Source organism: Lonchura striata, chromosome 3 (assembly GCF_046129695.1).
Source record: "Lonchura striata isolate bLonStr1 chromosome 3, bLonStr1.mat, whole genome shotgun sequence".
NCBI classification, from domain to species: domain Eukaryota; kingdom Metazoa; phylum Chordata; class Aves; order Passeriformes; family Estrildidae; genus Lonchura; species Lonchura striata.
In genome coordinates this window covers 27,642,320-27,658,082 of record NC_134605.1, presented here as the reverse complement: position 1 = coordinate 27,658,082, position 15,763 = coordinate 27,642,320, and the positions used below count along the sequence as shown (strand labels likewise).

The window sequence follows — 15,763 nt, the reverse complement described above, 5'->3', positions numbered from 1 at the left end:
TGATCAATCCACTTTCTCTTTAGTGCTGGACCATCTGGATGCTTCCTGCAGGGTGATGGGGACCTTACCACTGAATCACACCTGGATTTAAGCCCAGGCCAGGCTCAGTTTTGTCTGGCGAGATTTGAAACAAGATTTTTGAAAACCTCCACTGCATGGAGCCAAAGCCAGCTCCCACTGGAGTATTTGTAAACAGGAGCCTCCAGGAATACCACAGAACACTTCCCCCAGCCTAGGAAGTGCTCAGAGACATGGATTTGATCTTTGCTCTGTGTTGTGCAAGAGCTTGGCATAGAAGCCGAGTTCCTGGGGCATCACCTGTCTTGCCTAGCAGAGCTGGAATAACTCACTGTGACAGTGTCTTCCTCCTGCTGTAGCCCGTTGCCCGGGTTAATGGGTTCATTCTGTCCTCTCTGGGCCACCAGGCAGAAGTGCCACCCCCAGCCCTTCATCCCACCCCTTTTCTGGGAGTTCTGGGGCCAGGCAGAGTGCACTGGATGAGACAGCAAGTGCTTCCCGAATCCAAACTGCATTTGCCAGGAGGCAGAAATTCCTGCCGCTCCCCTTCAAACCTCACTGGGCTATCGGGAGCACATTGCCAAACCCTTCTGGTGTGTTTGTAAAAATTTACCTGCTAGTTTCTGAAGGTTGGATGTGCCTGGAGGGTGTGGAAGGGTCTGGCGTGACCGTGGAGCAGAAACCTGAACAGAAAGGGGAGGAGGCAACAACAGTGGAAGCAAAAATATTTCAGGATTGGAAGCGTGCCAAGAGAATCGTTTGCAGGAAACATTTATGTTCCGTCAAGGTGTAGGAAGTTTTTTTCCTTCCCCCTCCAGTTAATGACCTCGCATTGGTGCGTGGTGGGGCCGGGGTCCCGCTCTGTCCCATCCCGGTTGGCAGCGGGATGCCCAAAGCCGCCGCAGTCGCAGGGGTGCCAGGGGCTCGTCGGGCTGGGGCAGCGGCGCGGTGCCAGCCCCGGCCGGTTCCTGTGCTTACGTCCCGCGGGCGTGTCCCTTAAATCCCGCATGGGAGCGGCACGGGACAGGCAAGCGCCAGCGGAGCCGAGCGGAGCGGTGTCAGCGGAGGAGAGATGGCCTCGGTGGGTCCCTCCGCAGCCCCCACGCAGCCCGCTCTGCCCTCCGGACCCGCCGTCTTCAAAACCATCCCCTACGCCTTCATCCTGCCGGAGATCGTGAGTATGCCTCGCTCCGCTGCCTCATGGAACCCACTCCTGGCTAAAAATCCCCTGAAACCATCCTGAAGGCATCGTTACTGGAAAGTGACATCTTGTCTTGGAGCTTATGCTGAATGCACAAAGTATTCCTGACGAGGTTTTTAGGAACAGCTTGAGGACAAGGTACACTCAGCTCCATCACAGCCTGTGTGAGGGTCACTGGCTGCCGTGGGGCTGGGAGAGGCTGAAGAGCTGATGGTTCATCCAGGGCAGACTAGCAGCTCTTGTTATCATGAAGCAGCTCTTGTTAGCTTGTAGAAATGGCTTGAAAATCAAGGGAATTTTGCTCTCTGTATCAAATCGGTCTAGGGGTTGAAGGCAATTGGGCGTCTGCTAATGTGTGATGACATTCCATGATTCTTTCAATTGCTTCTGGGTACAGAGGGCATCCAGGGGACCAGCCAAGATTTTAGCTGGTGTACTTTGTCATGGTGCTGGCAATTCACACACCCTGTGCTCCACAGGCACAATCCTTCCCCGTGGTGGCTGGCTCAGCTCCCTGCTGCAATTCCAGGGCTTTCACCCACCACAGTTGGGATGGCACAGGCTCATCCCAATAACTCCATAGGCTTTTTGTAGTGAGTAAATATTTTGGGTGGATCGCTCCAGGCTGGTGCATGGAGCTAAGAGGAGACTTCCTTGTGCTGCAATTCCAAGCCCCAGAGATTAATGAGCGGGCAGGGCTGGGTTGAGGCAACTTGCTCACTTTTCCCAGATAAAAGCACATTTTCTGGCTTCTCCACCAAATCTCTCGGGGTGAGACATTTCCTTGTGTGGAAGGCGGCAGCAAACCCTTCCTTTTTGTGTGAACACTCATTTCCCATGAGTTTTCAGGGAAACCAGTGCCAACTTGCTTGCTTGTTTCCCAGAGCACTGGGATGCTCTGGGAAAGATGCAGGGGTTCTGCTGGCTGCTGCAGCTGGCCCAGGAGGGAGGCGAGGAGGGAACTGGGGAGGGAAAGGGCTTTTCCTCATTCCACACTCATCAGAGGCACTTGATTGTCCCTGGCAGCTCTGTGGGACCTGGGTGTGGATCCTCATCGCTGCTACCTCAGTCTCCTTGCCATTGCTGCAGGGATGGGTGATGTACGTGTCCCTCACCTCCTGCCTCATCTCCCTGCTGCTCCTCTTAAGCTACCTCCTCGGCTTCCACAGGAACAGCGAGAACTGGAAAGTGCTGGTAAGGAGGGGATGGAACACGCAGACGGCAGCAGCAACGTGGGTGCATGACCCCGTGGCTGGTGACCCACTGACCCTTTCTTCCTTTTACCTTGACTGGAAAGTCCAGGGGAGCTCTGCTGTGAAACCACTGCCTGGGAGGGTCCAGTCCCAGGCCTATCCAGGCACCTGTCCTCCTTTGGGGCACTCACAGGTGCCTTGTTTTGCAGGACAGTTTGTACCATGGCACCACAGCCATTCTGTACATGAGTGCCGCTGTCCTGCAGGCCAATGCGACCATCAACTCTGAGTTCGGCGACAATGCACCACTCAACTACCAACTCAACAGCGCTGCATCGGTGAGTTCACCCTGCCGAGCTGCAGGACACACACCCTTGGAAGGGCAACAGCATGTGTTAAAGCCACAGCAGAGTCACCCCAAGCCCCACAGTGCCAACTAAGCAGAGTTTCAGCTCCACAGCTCTGTGGATGGTGCAGTTAGCGTTGGTTTCTCAGGGTCCACCAGTTCACGGACAGCCTGACATGGCTGGATGCTGGGAAAACTTAGGCTTTGCCTCTCCTTTGAGGTGGAAGGAGCTCTATGCTGGGAGGCTTCCCCATGCTGAGAGCACTGGGAGGAGATGGGGTTTGACTCTGCCAGCTGACCCTTCCTCTTCTTTCTCTCATGCAGTTCTTTGCCTTCCTCACGACCTTCCTGTACATCCTCCATGCCTTCAGCATCTACTACCAGTGATCCTGGCAGCACCAGATTCACCTTTTCTGGATGAGGGCTTTCCCAGTGTGCAAGCCCCAAGGTGTCTGCCTCAGCTCTGTCAGCAGGCCTCAGGAACAGCAAGTCCTTTTGCACTTCATCACAGGAGGGATTTTGTTGGCACACGTTGGTTTGCCTGTGGGACATTTCCTGCCTTGCCTGGGGGAGGGACTTGCAAGGGGAGGGACTGGGCGCAGGCCCCAAGCCTCCAATATCCACATTCTGCCAATATTGACAACCATGGGAAGAGGAAAACAAAAAAATCACTGTTCCTTCAGCAAACAATCTCCTTTCTTATGTTATTTACCTTTCTCTAGTTCAGCTCACTCCCTCCCCAACACAAGTTCATAACAGTGATACAATGTTCCTTGACTTTCAGATGGTTTCATTTGGTAAATGATGTATTTGGAATAAAGTGTCAATGGACGGATTTTGACTACTCTGTGTTCACTGAAAAAGCTCATTTTACTTCCCAAGAGTATGAAAAGAAACAGCAAATGTTCATTTGGAAAGCTACAACAGATTTTAAACAAGCAAATCATAGAACCCATAGGAAATTTCTAGATGCAGTACAAAACTACAGCATGAAAAGAATGATTACACGGGAGGAGAACAGACATTTACAGCAGTTCTCCTCCTGTGTCTCCTGATTCTCACTACAAAACCTGCAGCTGAGGAGTCCAGGCACTGGCACCACTCTCATGGAGCACTGGTGTTACTGCTGTCCCTCTTCCATATCCTCAGCCTCGGAATGACTGATTGCATCTCCCTGCTCCAGGCAATCCTGCAGGTCTGGGATACTGTTGGCTCGCAGCACATCCACGTAGAGCAGGTAGTCCTGGAGGCAGGCTGGCAATGGCAATTCCCGGATCACACGCTCCAAGCGCAGGCGCTCGCTCCCCAACAGGGACCGGATCTCCAGGCGGCACAGATGGGACAGGGAAGGAAGAAAGGCTGGAAAATGAAATCCTAAGTCAAACACACAGCAGCTCTTACTACACCAATATATTTACTAATAAAAAAAGAAATAAAGAGAGAACTTAATCTCAATTTCCCCAAATAACTCCCATCTTTTTAAACGCCAAAAACATCCTCATTAGCTTCAAATATTCTAAAGGAAATATTATTAAAAGACATTATCACTTGGACAACTTAAAAATTATTACAGACCCTTTTAGAGAAGAATTTTCTTTGAAAGGAATCATTAACAAAGACACATAAGTGCAGTTTTTCAGTCACATAACACATGACCTGCTTTTCTGAAGGCTGAACTATAAAAAATTCCTGCATAACAAATTGAATTTTTTTGGCTGGTCAAATTTTGATTATGTTTGATTTTTATGGTTTATATTTAATTATTGTCCAATGCTTACAAAACAGGACAGATGCTTCACTGGAAATACAAATCACATTAGAAAAATATAACTATCATCTTCTCAAAAATCTTCCCATCTGCAGCTTGGAAGCTGAGCACATAGAGACATAATTTTCCTGCCTGTATTCCTTACCAAAATGGCTCTTGGAAGTCCAACTGAACTTCTCTTTGTATTGGGAAAGGTGTTGCTCCACAATTGGAGGAAGTCTGCTCCAATTCATGAACTCCAGGACGAAATTAAGGACATCCTCACTCATGGAGAAAATCCTGCGTAACAAAAACTCCTCTAAAATACCTTTTAAAAGTATTTGTAGATTACAGAATAAAAGACCAGAAAGCATCACATGTGATACACAAGAATAGTGAGATTCATTAAGTCACTGAGTTGCGAACTTGTAGTGTGTTTACTACAGCCTGCAGAAAATACAAACATTTCATAACTCTAAACCTGTAGTGCCCCATTAAATATAAAACATCACCAAGCTGTTTATATGTGGAAAAACTTCAATAATAACAATAACAACTAAAAAAATTTGACTGGAACTTTTGCCACATTGTGTTAAACAAAACAGTCTCAAACTGCATCCGTTTCCTCTCCTCCCAGCCTTGGCCCCACTTCACTTCCCATTTGTTTCCCATCCCTCCTCACCTATTTCTCCCATTGAAATTTCTTCTTACCATAGCTGTATTAAAATATTGCACATACAATTTGCGGCTAAATTTGGGAGTTAAGTAGAGATGTTTGATATAAATTTGGGAAGCAATGCTTTATTGCTACCCTAGAAAAAGGCAATTTCCAGTCTGGCTTTCTTCCTAAATAAAACTGTTTCACTGCCTCCAGACATGACGTGCGAATGATTTATTTCAGACTTTCCACAACCCCTCCCGTTCCTGATGGTGGCAACTGATTATCAAGGGCCATCCTGTAGCAGCTTTGCACATTAGCATGAGATGTTTAAGTAAATACAGACAAGGCTCCCTGCTTTACCAGAACCTGCGCATGAAATTCACGGGGTTGAAGCCAGCCAGGAGCAGGTAGGGCAGCCATTCCTTGTATTCCTTCTGCACCGTGCTGCTGTAGAGGATGAAGTCTGTTAATTCCTCCTCTGAGGGCAGGGAACAGCCGAACCTTAGGAAGCGCCGGAAGAGAGCAAACTTCTTATGGCACAGGCAGTGTGCCAAGTTGATCCCACGCAAGGTGATGCCATATTTCAGAAGGACATCAATGAACTGATAATACCTGTGGGAGGGAGAAGGAACAGGGCATCCCATGAGCTTTCCCTCAGAAAGCACCTACCACTTTGTGCATCGGTTATCAACAAAACATTCCAAAATGTTTTCATTAAAATCCTTTTATCATTACCCACTGCAACAAGGTCATAGGGTAAGGACTGAGACTATGACTGGTGCTGCCTTTCAGTGATTAGAGGGAAATTACTCCACAGAAGTGGCAACATGTGTCACCTGCCTCGGTCACAGAGCAATTGCCTGCTCTGCACATTATTTATTATAAAGCAACATCAGGAGAGAAAGGAAAAAATGGTGTCCAAGGATTTTTAAAGGCAGCTTCCTAGGAGCAGGCTATAAACTAAATTCACTACTAACAAACCTCATTAATTTAAATGGCAGCCATAAATAAATTATAAATATGCTATAAATAAATTTCAACCCATGTACAAAGAAATAATCTGTTAAAATCTGAGAAAATTCAAAAGCCATTTTTGAAGATTTTTTCCTTAGTGTAGCATGTGAGTCACATTCCAGGGCTTCACATTAATATTCCCAAGGAAACGGGAATAATGAGGATTGTCTGCAAAGGCAGAACACACTAGAATTCTGGAAAAATATTAGATGACAGACAGCAGTTGAGGGAAGAAGGTGGGAAACTACATATTCAAAGTAAGTTAATTAAAAAGCAAATATGATTATGAATAATTTCAAAATAGAAGAAGTTTCCTTACTGCTTTTGGAAGATCATGCACATGGGGGACCTGCAGCCGAAGTCCAGGCACTCCTGAGCATCTGGGCTGAAGCCCTGCTTGAGCAGCATTTCCAGGCACTCCCTGTCCCCGCCATAGAGCGCGGAATACACAGGGCTCACTTTGCCCTCGCCCTTGTCACAAATCCGGTCAGTGACTGGAATCAGCAGCTCCAGTATCCTGGAGATGTTTAAAATCACTGTTTTCTGATCTTATTGCAATGATTAACCTTAAACACACAGCCATTTTTTCACAGGGTCATTACAGCTTTGGAAAAAAATAGTGTTTTTTCACTCTTGAATTTGCAGCTTTATAATTCCATACACAGACCCTTGGCAAACGTTGTGCTTTAGGATGGATTTGGGCTGAAAAGAAATATTTTAAACCAAACCAGGGACAGCTACTTCCTATTACCCAGAAACTCTTTTTACAGCAACAGAACACCAGTGCACATTAAATCCCAACTCCAAGGAAGTTTGGAAGCAAACTGTAAATGTGAGTTGCAAATGAAATGAATTCTTAGTTCAGTGAAACAGAAAGATCATTCTGTTTACAGCTCACATGCCAGGCCACATCACATTAGTGACAAACCAGTTCCTTTGCTGCTGGAACTTACTGGTGCTGCATGAGTTGCCAGTGATGTATCATTATTTATATATTTAAGTGCTGTCCATGTGAATCATGGAGCTCCTGAGAGATCCTTCTCCCCAGTGATCTACTCCCAAAACTTCCTTCCACTCTTGGCTCGCTGCTGTGGAACTGACTTGTATATCTGAAATTGGGCAAAGCTACAAATGCATCTTTGGAAAGATTAAAGAAACTGTCTTTGTGGCTTTGGTTTTTCTGGCATGTCCAGCCAATTCAATATTTGCATATAATTACTTCTGCTTCTTAATACAGGATTCTAATTAGCAGCTGTTCAAGTAATGTATAATGTACAACATGGTTATTTGCTTTTTTAAATGGAGAAGTAAAATAGCCATGGAGTGAGCTGCTATCTGGTTTAGCACCATGGAAAACCCTCTGAATTCCTTAGGCTATGGCTCAAATCCAGGTCAGATGCTGAATTAAAAATCATATAATCATAGAATGGTTGGGGTTGGAAGGGACCTTCAAAGTGATGCAGTTCTACCCCCTGCAATGGGCAGGGACACTTGCACTATCTCAGGTTCCTCCAAGCTCCATGCAACCTGGCCTGGAACACTTCCAGGGATGGCACAGCCACAGCTGCTCTGGGCAACCTGTGCCAGGGCCTCACTACCCTCACAGGGAAGCATTTTTTCTTAATATTTCATCTAAACCTATTCCTTGTCAGTGTGGAAGAAACCACTAAGGGACATTTAAAATACAAAAATAATCAGAACTTCTAAACTACAGATCAGTTTGAACACTCCATTTTCCTCCCTTTTAGGGTTGAACTTCCTCCTCTGGGGATCAGATTTGTGTGACCAGGGTCTTCTGTCTGAATGCCTCTGCAACCACCTACTTTGCATGGCCCATCTCAGCTGCTGCATGAATGGGTAACTGCCAGTTATCCTCGTTGCAGTAGAGGTTTGGGTCTGCCCCTGCAGTCAGCAGCAGCTTCACACAATCCAGGTGTCCCTCCTGTGCAGCAATCAGCAGGGGAGTAGCCCTGTCCTTGGCCTGGCAGTTGACATCTGCACCTGACACAAAACAAAACCAAAGTCACATCCATCAGGGTAGCTTCAAATTCAGCAAGTTTTCCTCAGCAATGAGGAAATAAAACAAATAACATTTGAAATGACAATGTGAAAGAGCAGAGCTACAACTGCATTAAGTGGGAGTTGTTGGAAGCGTGGCCAGGGAAATGAAGGATCGTGGTTACCGTGGGACAGAAGCAGCCGCAGACTCTCCAGCTGGCCATACTGAGCAGCCACAAACAGAGGGGTAATTCCAAAGTCATCACGACAGTCCTTGCTGGCCCCTTTCTCCAGGAGCATTTGCATTATCTCAGTGGAACTCTGAAATAAATGTTCTTATTCTCAACCAGCATGAAAATGAGGAAATTACACAACTGGTTTTTCCCCACATGCTCCAGATAGAAATAATAAAACCCACAATATATTCAATATTCTGAAGATGCACTTAAAAATTAATGGTAAAAGAAATTAGGCAAGGTCAAATTGATCACTTTTGCTCATTTACATGAAAAAGTCATTTGTATGTGTTAAAACCATTAAGCCAATATATTTTTAAGTATGAAGTTTTGACTGCTAGAGCAGGTTAGGAAAAATTACCTGACAAAAATGCAATAATTATTAAATAAATAATTATCCCCCAGAATACAACTGTTACACCAAAATTACATTATGCGCTCACAGGTTACCTGAAAGGAAGCTTGGTGCAAAGAATTCCATCCAGACCAAGAATGAGAACCTTCAATATTTGCTCCGTGTTGGAGCAGGAACTTGACAACCTCTGCATGTTTATTTTCAACAGCTTCCATAGAACAGTAATAAAAAAATCATATTAGTATTAATATTAAAAATAAATAATTTAAGTATTAGGATTTAAAAGCTCAAAAGGTCTCACTGCCAACTTCTTGAAACCATAATTACAATTCCTTTAGATTTGCCCATTATATACTTGCTTGCCTTTTATATTTAGATTCCCAAAACAGTGTTGGAGAATGGAAATAATGCTAAAATTCCCCCAAACTTGGAAAGACTTGGTAACAAAGGTAATATGGCAACGCATGATGTCTGGGTAGAGAGGCAAGTAAACCAATAAGCATATTTAATCAGATTATTTAGACCCTCAGGATTCACCATAACAGAAGTTTTAAGCCTTGAATTAGTCAAACATAAGTCATAGAAAAAATGCTAAAACAATGGACCTTAACTATCAAACTAGGAATGACCAAAATAAGTCTTTTTACATAAGAATTAGAGAGGTATTACAAAAACCAAAAAGGCTTTGAAACAGATGTAATCCTGAACCTCCTGAAGTTTTTCTGTGCTTGATCAGTTTGCTTTTATAATTTTGTTTTAAAACACTCTCTGAAGCAGATTTACCCATAAACAAAAGGTTATTTCCACACCCCCCTCCATCTCTCAGTCTAAAGCCCGGTATTTAGGGCTACAAAAAGATGCAACATGGCAGGCAAGTAAGAAACTCCGGTGAGTTTAAAGTCGGAGAAACTTGAGTTTTAATTGGTGAGTTCAAACTCTGGGATTTGAGGAAAGCTCGCGTCACCCAGGAAGAGTGGAGTGGTGGCAGATTCGGTGTTGACATCATTGAGGTCAGCCCCAGCTTCCAGGAGAACCCGGAGACATTCCACAGAGCCATGACAAGCCGAGAGGTGCAGAGCACACATCCCTTCAAACGTCCTCGAGTGGATGTAGTCTTCGGCTGGAGCTGCAGAGGAGGATAATGAGGGGGAAAAAAAGGATATTCGGCAGTGAATTACAAAATATAATAATTTTAAGAAAATAACGGAGTTATTTGAGATATGTGGCCAATGGAACACCCATGAACATGCTGTTATCACCCCATGAATTGCAATGTGTCAACTTCTCCTTATTGTAGATGGGAAGCCACACAGAAAATCCCCAAAGAATAGGATAAATCTATGTAACTTGTATTTTCTATGACAGGGTAATTTAGCAGAAAACCACATTATTTCCCATTAGGTTTTCATTACCTGTATCAATGAGCAGCTTCAGGCACTCACTGGAATTGTGTGCTGCCGCTTCGTGGATGGGCAACCACCTCCTGTTATCCGGGACATCGATGCTGTATCCCCGATTAATCAATTCCCTCAGTATCTCAACATTTCCTTCTCTGGCCGCAAGGCCCACGGCCGAGCACCGGTCGGAATAGGCTTCCGTGAAATCCATCCCTGGCGTGGAACTCTGCAGGAGGAGGAAAGGATAGAGGAGGAGAAAAAAAGAAGATATGTCTTGGTACATTATAGGTATGAGGGTGATTTGTTTGTTTTGCAGAAGATTTGGTTTAGTTTGTAGGGAGACGGTGGCTTGGGGGGAGGTAGTTGTTGTGGTGGGTTGGGGAAGGTTGTTTGTGGCTTTTGAGGGGAGATGGTTGTGGGGTTTGAGATGAGGTGGTAGTGTTTGGAAGGTGTTTGGGGATTTAAGGGGAGGTTGAGTTGGAGGAGAGATGGTTGTTTATGGGGTTAAGGGGCGGTTCTCTGGGGGTTTCGAGGGCAGAGGTGGTTGGGGGTTTTGGGGCGAGTTGATTGGAAGGGTGTGGCTGGCTTGCAGGACTGGGGGGCAAGGCAGGTGCTTGGGGGAGACTGTGGTTTTGGGATGTGTTCGCCGGTGGGTTTCGGGGGAGGCAGTCGTTTGCGGGGCTGGGGGAGGCTGTGCGGGCCGATGAACGGCTCCCTGCGAGCCGCCCCGGAGCCGGACCCTGCCGGGCTCCCCGGCCGGACCGGGGCGCGGCCGCCGCCTTCGCCCGGGGCCGCCCCGCGGCTCTGCGCAGGCCCCGCCGGGCCGGGCCGCCATGTGGGTGTTCGGCTACGGCTCCCTCATCTGGAAGGTGGATTTCCCCTACCAGGAGAAGCTGGTGGGGCGCGTCCGCGGCTACAGCCGGCGCTTCTGGCAGGGCAGCACCGACCACCGCGGGGTGCCGGGCAAGGTGAGCCGGGGCCGGGGGGAGCGCGGCCGCCGCGCTGGGCTCGGCCCTGCCCCGCGGCCGGGGCTGCCGAGAAACCCACGAGCGACACAGCAGCGCTCAGAAATGCCCACACTGGCCATTTAGGGCGTTAAATACCCTCGCTGAGGGGCGGGTGTCAGGCTGTGCACAGGGAATAGGAAAAGCCAGAATTATTGATCCAAGTAACTCCCGGATGTATTTTAACTTACTTAAATTTCAGGTGAAAATTCATGGATTAGGAAATAGTTGAAGTTCTAAAATTCTTCGCCGTTTGGAAAAGGAGGAAAAAAAAACAGCGAGAAAAAGAAACTTAAAATTTCAAGTGAGCCTTCCCAGTGTCATGTGTTTTTAAGCCATGGGGGTGAGGACACGGTATTATAACCTGGACCCAGATAACTCCACTGTAAACCTGAAGTGGCTTTGAGAGAGAAAAAGCATCAGGATTATTTTAAAGAACACATCTTGCTTCGTGGAAAGTTCCATCCAGATGTAAACAACACTTGCTAAAACCTCAAACACCATAAAATAACTTGCACAGAGCTCAAAGAACACAGCTTGAGCCACCACTGACATACATAAAAGAACAGCAAGGAGGAAAAATCATTTCTTACAAATATACAGCAAATTACTTGTTAGCTGCATTTAAAAAATATTTTCAGGGGATTATTACCAGTACAAACAGTAATTAATGCCTCTGATCAATAAGTATTTAGTAATTTGTTTCTTAATGTTTGTTTTGGATAGTTCCAGGCAAGACAAGGACTCTGCAAGCAATTAACTAAGTATCTTGCCCTTCCTTAGGCAAACAGATCCTTCTTCTATCACACAACCCACCTGAAGTTTTCCTCAGTACTGCCCTTCATATTAAATTGAATTAGATTTAAATGAAAGATAATGAATTTAGGCTACAGTTACAGACATTCCTAGCAAGAACAAGAAAGCTGATTTCCATCCACCACAAATGTCTCTTTAATCCATAATTCACAATAATCTTTGTGACCCATTACGACTGCACAAGTCAGAGAACTATCAATAATTATGGAAAAAAACATTCCAAAAGGAACACCAAAGTTATCTTTGAGTATCAAAGTTATCTTTGGTGTATCATGGGAACAGACTCATTTCTCCTCAGGAAATAGGAGTCATTTAGTGTTCATTTAGCTTTATTACCTTATTTTATCAGTCAGATCAGGAATAAATTGCTCATGCTGGGAGAGAACTAATTTAATGCCAAAAGCAGCAGTTTTAAACTGCAGATGTAGTTCAACATAGGGTTTTATGTTTTTAAGTTTTATACAACAAAATTCAACTATATTATTTTCAGTATTTACAAACTGGCTTCTTACTTTTTCCTACAATAATTAACTTACTGGGGAAAACAAGCCATTTGGAAAGTATAAGGTATCCTCTCTCCATCCAGTGAGGCTCCAAGGGCTCCTTGAGGATAGTTTTACATTAATGAAACTCTTAATTATAACTGTTATTGTGCTGTTTATTAATTGTCACTGTTTAAATTGCATTAGAATTGAGTCTGGACAGCACAAGTAATGCAAGAACATTCAAACCCTTCCAATTTCTGACTGCCTTTAATTTTTGTGTCACAGGCACTGTCCACCCAGAATTTAACATGTTGTTTATTTTATCTAATACACATCAAAAGCTACTCTCTGAAAATACTTACATTGGATCTGGACATTACTGGAATTGTGCTGGATTAGTTCTCTGAGCATTTCATTCCTGCTCCTTGTTTTTTCTCTCGTTTTGATTTGGTTTTGCTCATGATTTAGGGAAAAAGCCTTTGACCGAATGATGATTTTGTCTTTTAAATTTTAGCCTGGAAGAGTTGTGACCCTGGTTGAAGATGCTGAGGTACAGTACTGTTGTACAGAATGTCCTGTTGCATTTCCACTCACTAATTTTTGCTTTTTTACAAGCAGATAACTGTCTTATCTTTAGGGAAAAGTTCTCTCAGTGTTTCCCAGAGTTACACCAATGGCTCTTGATTGTTTCAAATAATCAATTTAAACTGGAAGTAGTTTGGGTCTGTTATTACCTCAGGGATATTTTAAAGTATATTCTGGAATAGTCACTTTGGCTATCCAGTTGTGAGATGTAGAATTTTACAGAAAGATATATAAAACATACATGATTTTATATCAACATTGAATGATAAATGTAATTGTTTTCATTTTAGCTTCACGAGGTTTGACCAGATTGTGAAACTATCTCAGCACACCACACCAGCTCAGATGTGTAACAGGTGTAGGTGACCCTCAGGTCCTTGCCCAAACTGTTGCTAAACAGAAGGGACCTGATCAAATTCAGCATAATTTGTAATTTTCAGGCATAAATTTTATGAGGTCAGGGAGAAACTCTGTGTCCCTTTTGCCAGCTCCTTAGTGGCCTGTACCAAGGCTATTTACTACTCCAAATATTAACAAAACAAGAAATTGCTCTGTTAGGAAAACCTCAGCATTAACAGAAAAAGGATGATCAATCTGTGTGATCAGTGTTTTCACTGATAATTGCCTGAATAAAGCAGCCCTTTTACTTTGGGATTCTTACAAAGACCGCAAAAAGCGGCAGAAAGGCAGAAAGTCAGTTTACTGAAAGGTTTGCCTAAATGCAGTGCTTTCTGAGTATCCTCTGACCAACTCTCCTCGGCCAGGGGTGTGTGTGGGGCGTTGCCTACAGATTACCAGCTGGGAAGGAAGGAGAAGTGAAGGCCTACCTGGATTTCCGGGAGAAGGGCGGCTACAGGACCACCACGGTCATCTTCTACCCGAAGGACACGTCGGTGCAGCCCTTCGACGTGCTGCTGTACATCGGCACCCACGACAACCCCAACTACCTGGGCCCCGCGCCGCTCGAGGACATCGCGCGCCAGATCCTGGGCGCCGCTGGGCCTAGCGGCAGGAACACGGAATACCTGTTTGAGCTGGCCAACTCCATCAGGAACCTCGTGCCAGAGGATGTGGATGAGCACCTCTTCTCCTTAGAGACACTGGTCAAGGAGCTCTTGAACAAGCACCAGAATCTCAACTGTCTATAAAGTAACCTCTTAACAGCCTGGTTCTGTCTTCAGAGGAGGGGTTTTGTCAGGCGTGGGTGTGTGGCAGGGAGGAATGTTTCTCTGTATTGTGCTATCCTAACTAATACTGCGTATCTTAATTAATGCTGCATTCAGAATAGGAGTTGGTTACTTAAAACAAAACTGCCAAAATCATTCTTTAGAAGTCCAGAGAAAGGCGAGCAACGAAAGTGTTCTAAGTTTGAATTTGGTATCTCTGCTTTTCACCCGAAGATGACACCTCAAGACAACCACCTAAACTTCTCTTTATGTTCTATTATTATTTCAGGTTTAAAATAAATCTTTAGAATATTTTTGAGGTCAAAATCAGCATGCAGAGACAAGTTCCCTAGAATTAAGTAATCGTTTGTTCTGATCCCAGACCACAGTGCAGGAATTTTAAGTGGTTGGCCTAAATTTTGTAGTAGAACATTTAAATCAACATTCAACTCCTCTGAAACAAAGTTACACCACTAAATTAGTAATCTCATCCTTTATATGTCAATTTATCCTTAAATCCAGAGGATAAAACATTTTATTGTAAAGGAAGTAATTCCTTCCCTTGGCTGCTGATTGTCAAGCCCTGAAAACCAAAGCTCTGTGCACTCTTGACTCAAACAAGCCATAACCTATCAGTGCCTCATTTTAATTTTTAATCCTAATATAAAAAATTAACCCCAAAATATTACAGTTAACTAAGAGCATGACTTTAAGTCACAACACAGCAAGAAGAGAAACTCTCATCTTTGTTACTTCAGCTGCTGTTGTGGCCCCCATCTCTTTGAAACTCCCAGCTGCAAGGATAGATTTTAGTTTCAGGGATTCACCAACAAAAGGTAATGAAGGAAGGAACCCTCTCTCTGGTAACCTTAGGGGTGCATATGGACGTCCCAAAGAGTTGGGAGGCCCCCACTTTAGGCTGGTAGGCTTCCTGATGCAATCCGTCTCAACATGGACTTGTCTTGCTCCTCAAAACTCTTTATTTTTATTAATTTTAAACTGAGTGTATTTTTATATCTTAATATAAAAAGTCCTGTTTCAAACACCACGCAACATCCTGTTTTCCCATCCAGGGAATGTGTGTTTAGTAGCAGCCTGGAAGCCTGGATTTTGCATCAGTAATTGCAAAAAAAGTGTGGTTTTCCGCTGAAAATGTTGACCCTTTCTCTTCTTTACATCTTCCTGGTTTATATTTGTAAAGGTAAAAGTGTGCAATGGCACTCTCTTGAAAATTCTTTCTAGATTTAAAATTCTTTCCTCACTTATCCTTGTTCCTTAAAACAGGGCAGGGGATGCTTGTGCTCAGGAAGGATCCAATACCATCAGGGCCGATTCCCCCCTTAAAATGCTAATTATTTAAGTACTGTGATTCTGTGTAGCTTCACACTCTCTTTGTCTCCAAGGCTTTGTTGGTTCATTTACTTCCCAAATGCATAAACCATTGCAATAGTACACATCCCTGTGTACGACTTCAGTGCAATAAAAATGCATTACAGTGACTAATGGGGTTGGAAATTTCTTGAAATATTACATTTAAAGCG

General features: G+C 44.6%; 3 protein-coding genes across 6 annotated transcripts; 2 read left to right on the top strand and 1 right to left on the bottom strand.

The window, feature by feature from the left end:
- The first annotated feature begins 1,081 nt into the window (after positions 1–1,081).
- Positions 1,082–3,424, top strand: MALL (mal, T cell differentiation protein like). The gene is made up of 4 exons (XM_021537639.3): positions 1,082–1,192; positions 2,246–2,413; positions 2,622–2,750; positions 3,083–3,424. The coding sequence occupies exons 1-4, from the start codon at positions 1,091–1,093 to the stop codon at positions 3,143–3,145; spliced, it is 462 nt and encodes a 153-aa protein (XP_021393314.1). The 5' UTR covers positions 1,082–1,090; the 3' UTR covers positions 3,146–3,424.
- A 185-nt stretch (positions 3,425–3,609) lies between these two features.
- On the bottom strand, positions 3,610–13,985 carry ASB3 (ankyrin repeat and SOCS box containing 3). 3 transcript variants are annotated; one of them, XM_021537660.2, is made up of 10 exons: positions 13,884–13,985; positions 10,182–10,392; positions 9,734–9,895; positions 8,865–8,977; positions 8,364–8,499; positions 8,004–8,181; positions 6,500–6,697; positions 5,527–5,778; positions 4,672–4,805; positions 3,610–4,117 (listed from the first exon to the last, which is right to left on the bottom strand). In XM_021537660.2, exons 2-10 carry the CDS (start codon positions 10,375–10,377, stop codon positions 3,879–3,881), a joined length of 1,608 nt encoding a protein of 535 aa, XP_021393335.1. In that variant the 5' UTR covers positions 10,378–10,392; positions 13,884–13,985; the 3' UTR covers positions 3,610–3,878. The 3 variants fall into 3 exon arrangements, with proteins under 3 accessions (XP_021393335.1, XP_021393336.1, XP_021393337.1); XM_021537661.2 differs by having other exon boundaries at positions 5,533–5,778; XM_021537662.2 differs by having other exon boundaries at positions 8,004–8,175.
- CHAC2 (ChaC glutathione specific gamma-glutamylcyclotransferase 2) lies at positions 10,979–15,721 on the top strand. Of its 2 annotated transcripts, XM_021537663.3 has the most exons (3): positions 10,979–11,134; positions 12,986–13,021; positions 13,821–15,721. In XM_021537663.3, exons 1-3 carry the CDS (start codon positions 11,000–11,002, stop codon positions 14,202–14,204), a joined length of 555 nt encoding a protein of 184 aa, XP_021393338.3. In that variant the 5' UTR covers positions 10,979–10,999; the 3' UTR covers positions 14,205–15,721. The 2 variants fall into 2 exon arrangements, with proteins under 2 accessions (XP_021393338.3, XP_077638127.1); XM_077782001.1 differs by lacking the exon at positions 12,986–13,021.
- The last annotated feature ends 42 nt before the right edge of the window (positions 15,722–15,763 follow it).

Bases quoted from the DNA above. Each gene is read 5' to 3' on its own strand.
- MALL (XM_021537639.3), top strand. From the start codon at position 1,091: ATGGCCTCGGTGGGTCCCTCCGCAGCCCCCACGCAGCCCGCTCTGCCC. The intron at 1,193-2,245 runs GTGAGTATGCCT...TGTCCCTGGCAG, and splicing joins CCTTCATCCTGCCGGAGATC to CTCTGTGGGACCTGGGTGTG. The intron at 2,751-3,082 runs GTGAGTTCACCC...TCTCTCATGCAG, and splicing joins AACTCAACAGCGCTGCATCG to TTCTTTGCCTTCCTCACGAC.
- ASB3 (XM_021537660.2), bottom strand. From the start codon at position 10,377: ATGGATTTCACGGAAGCCTATTCCGACCGGTGCTCGGCCGTGGGCCTT. The intron at 8,182-8,363 runs GTAACCACGATC...GTTTTGTGTCAG, and splicing joins GCGGCTGCTTCTGTCCCACG to GTGCAGATGTCAACTGCCAG. The intron at 4,118-4,671 runs GTAAGGAATACA...TTCATTTTCCAG, and splicing joins GACTTCCAAGAGCCATTTTG to CCTTTCTTCCTTCCCTGTCC.
- CHAC2 (XM_021537663.3), top strand. From the start codon at position 11,000: ATGTGGGTGTTCGGCTACGGCTCCCTCATCTGGAAGGTGGATTTCCCC. The intron at 11,135-12,985 runs GTGAGCCGGGGC...TTTAAATTTTAG, and splicing joins ACCGCGGGGTGCCGGGCAAG to CCTGGAAGAGTTGTGACCCT. The intron at 13,022-13,820 runs GTACAGTACTGT...CTCCTCGGCCAG, and splicing joins CCCTGGTTGAAGATGCTGAG to GGGTGTGTGTGGGGCGTTGC.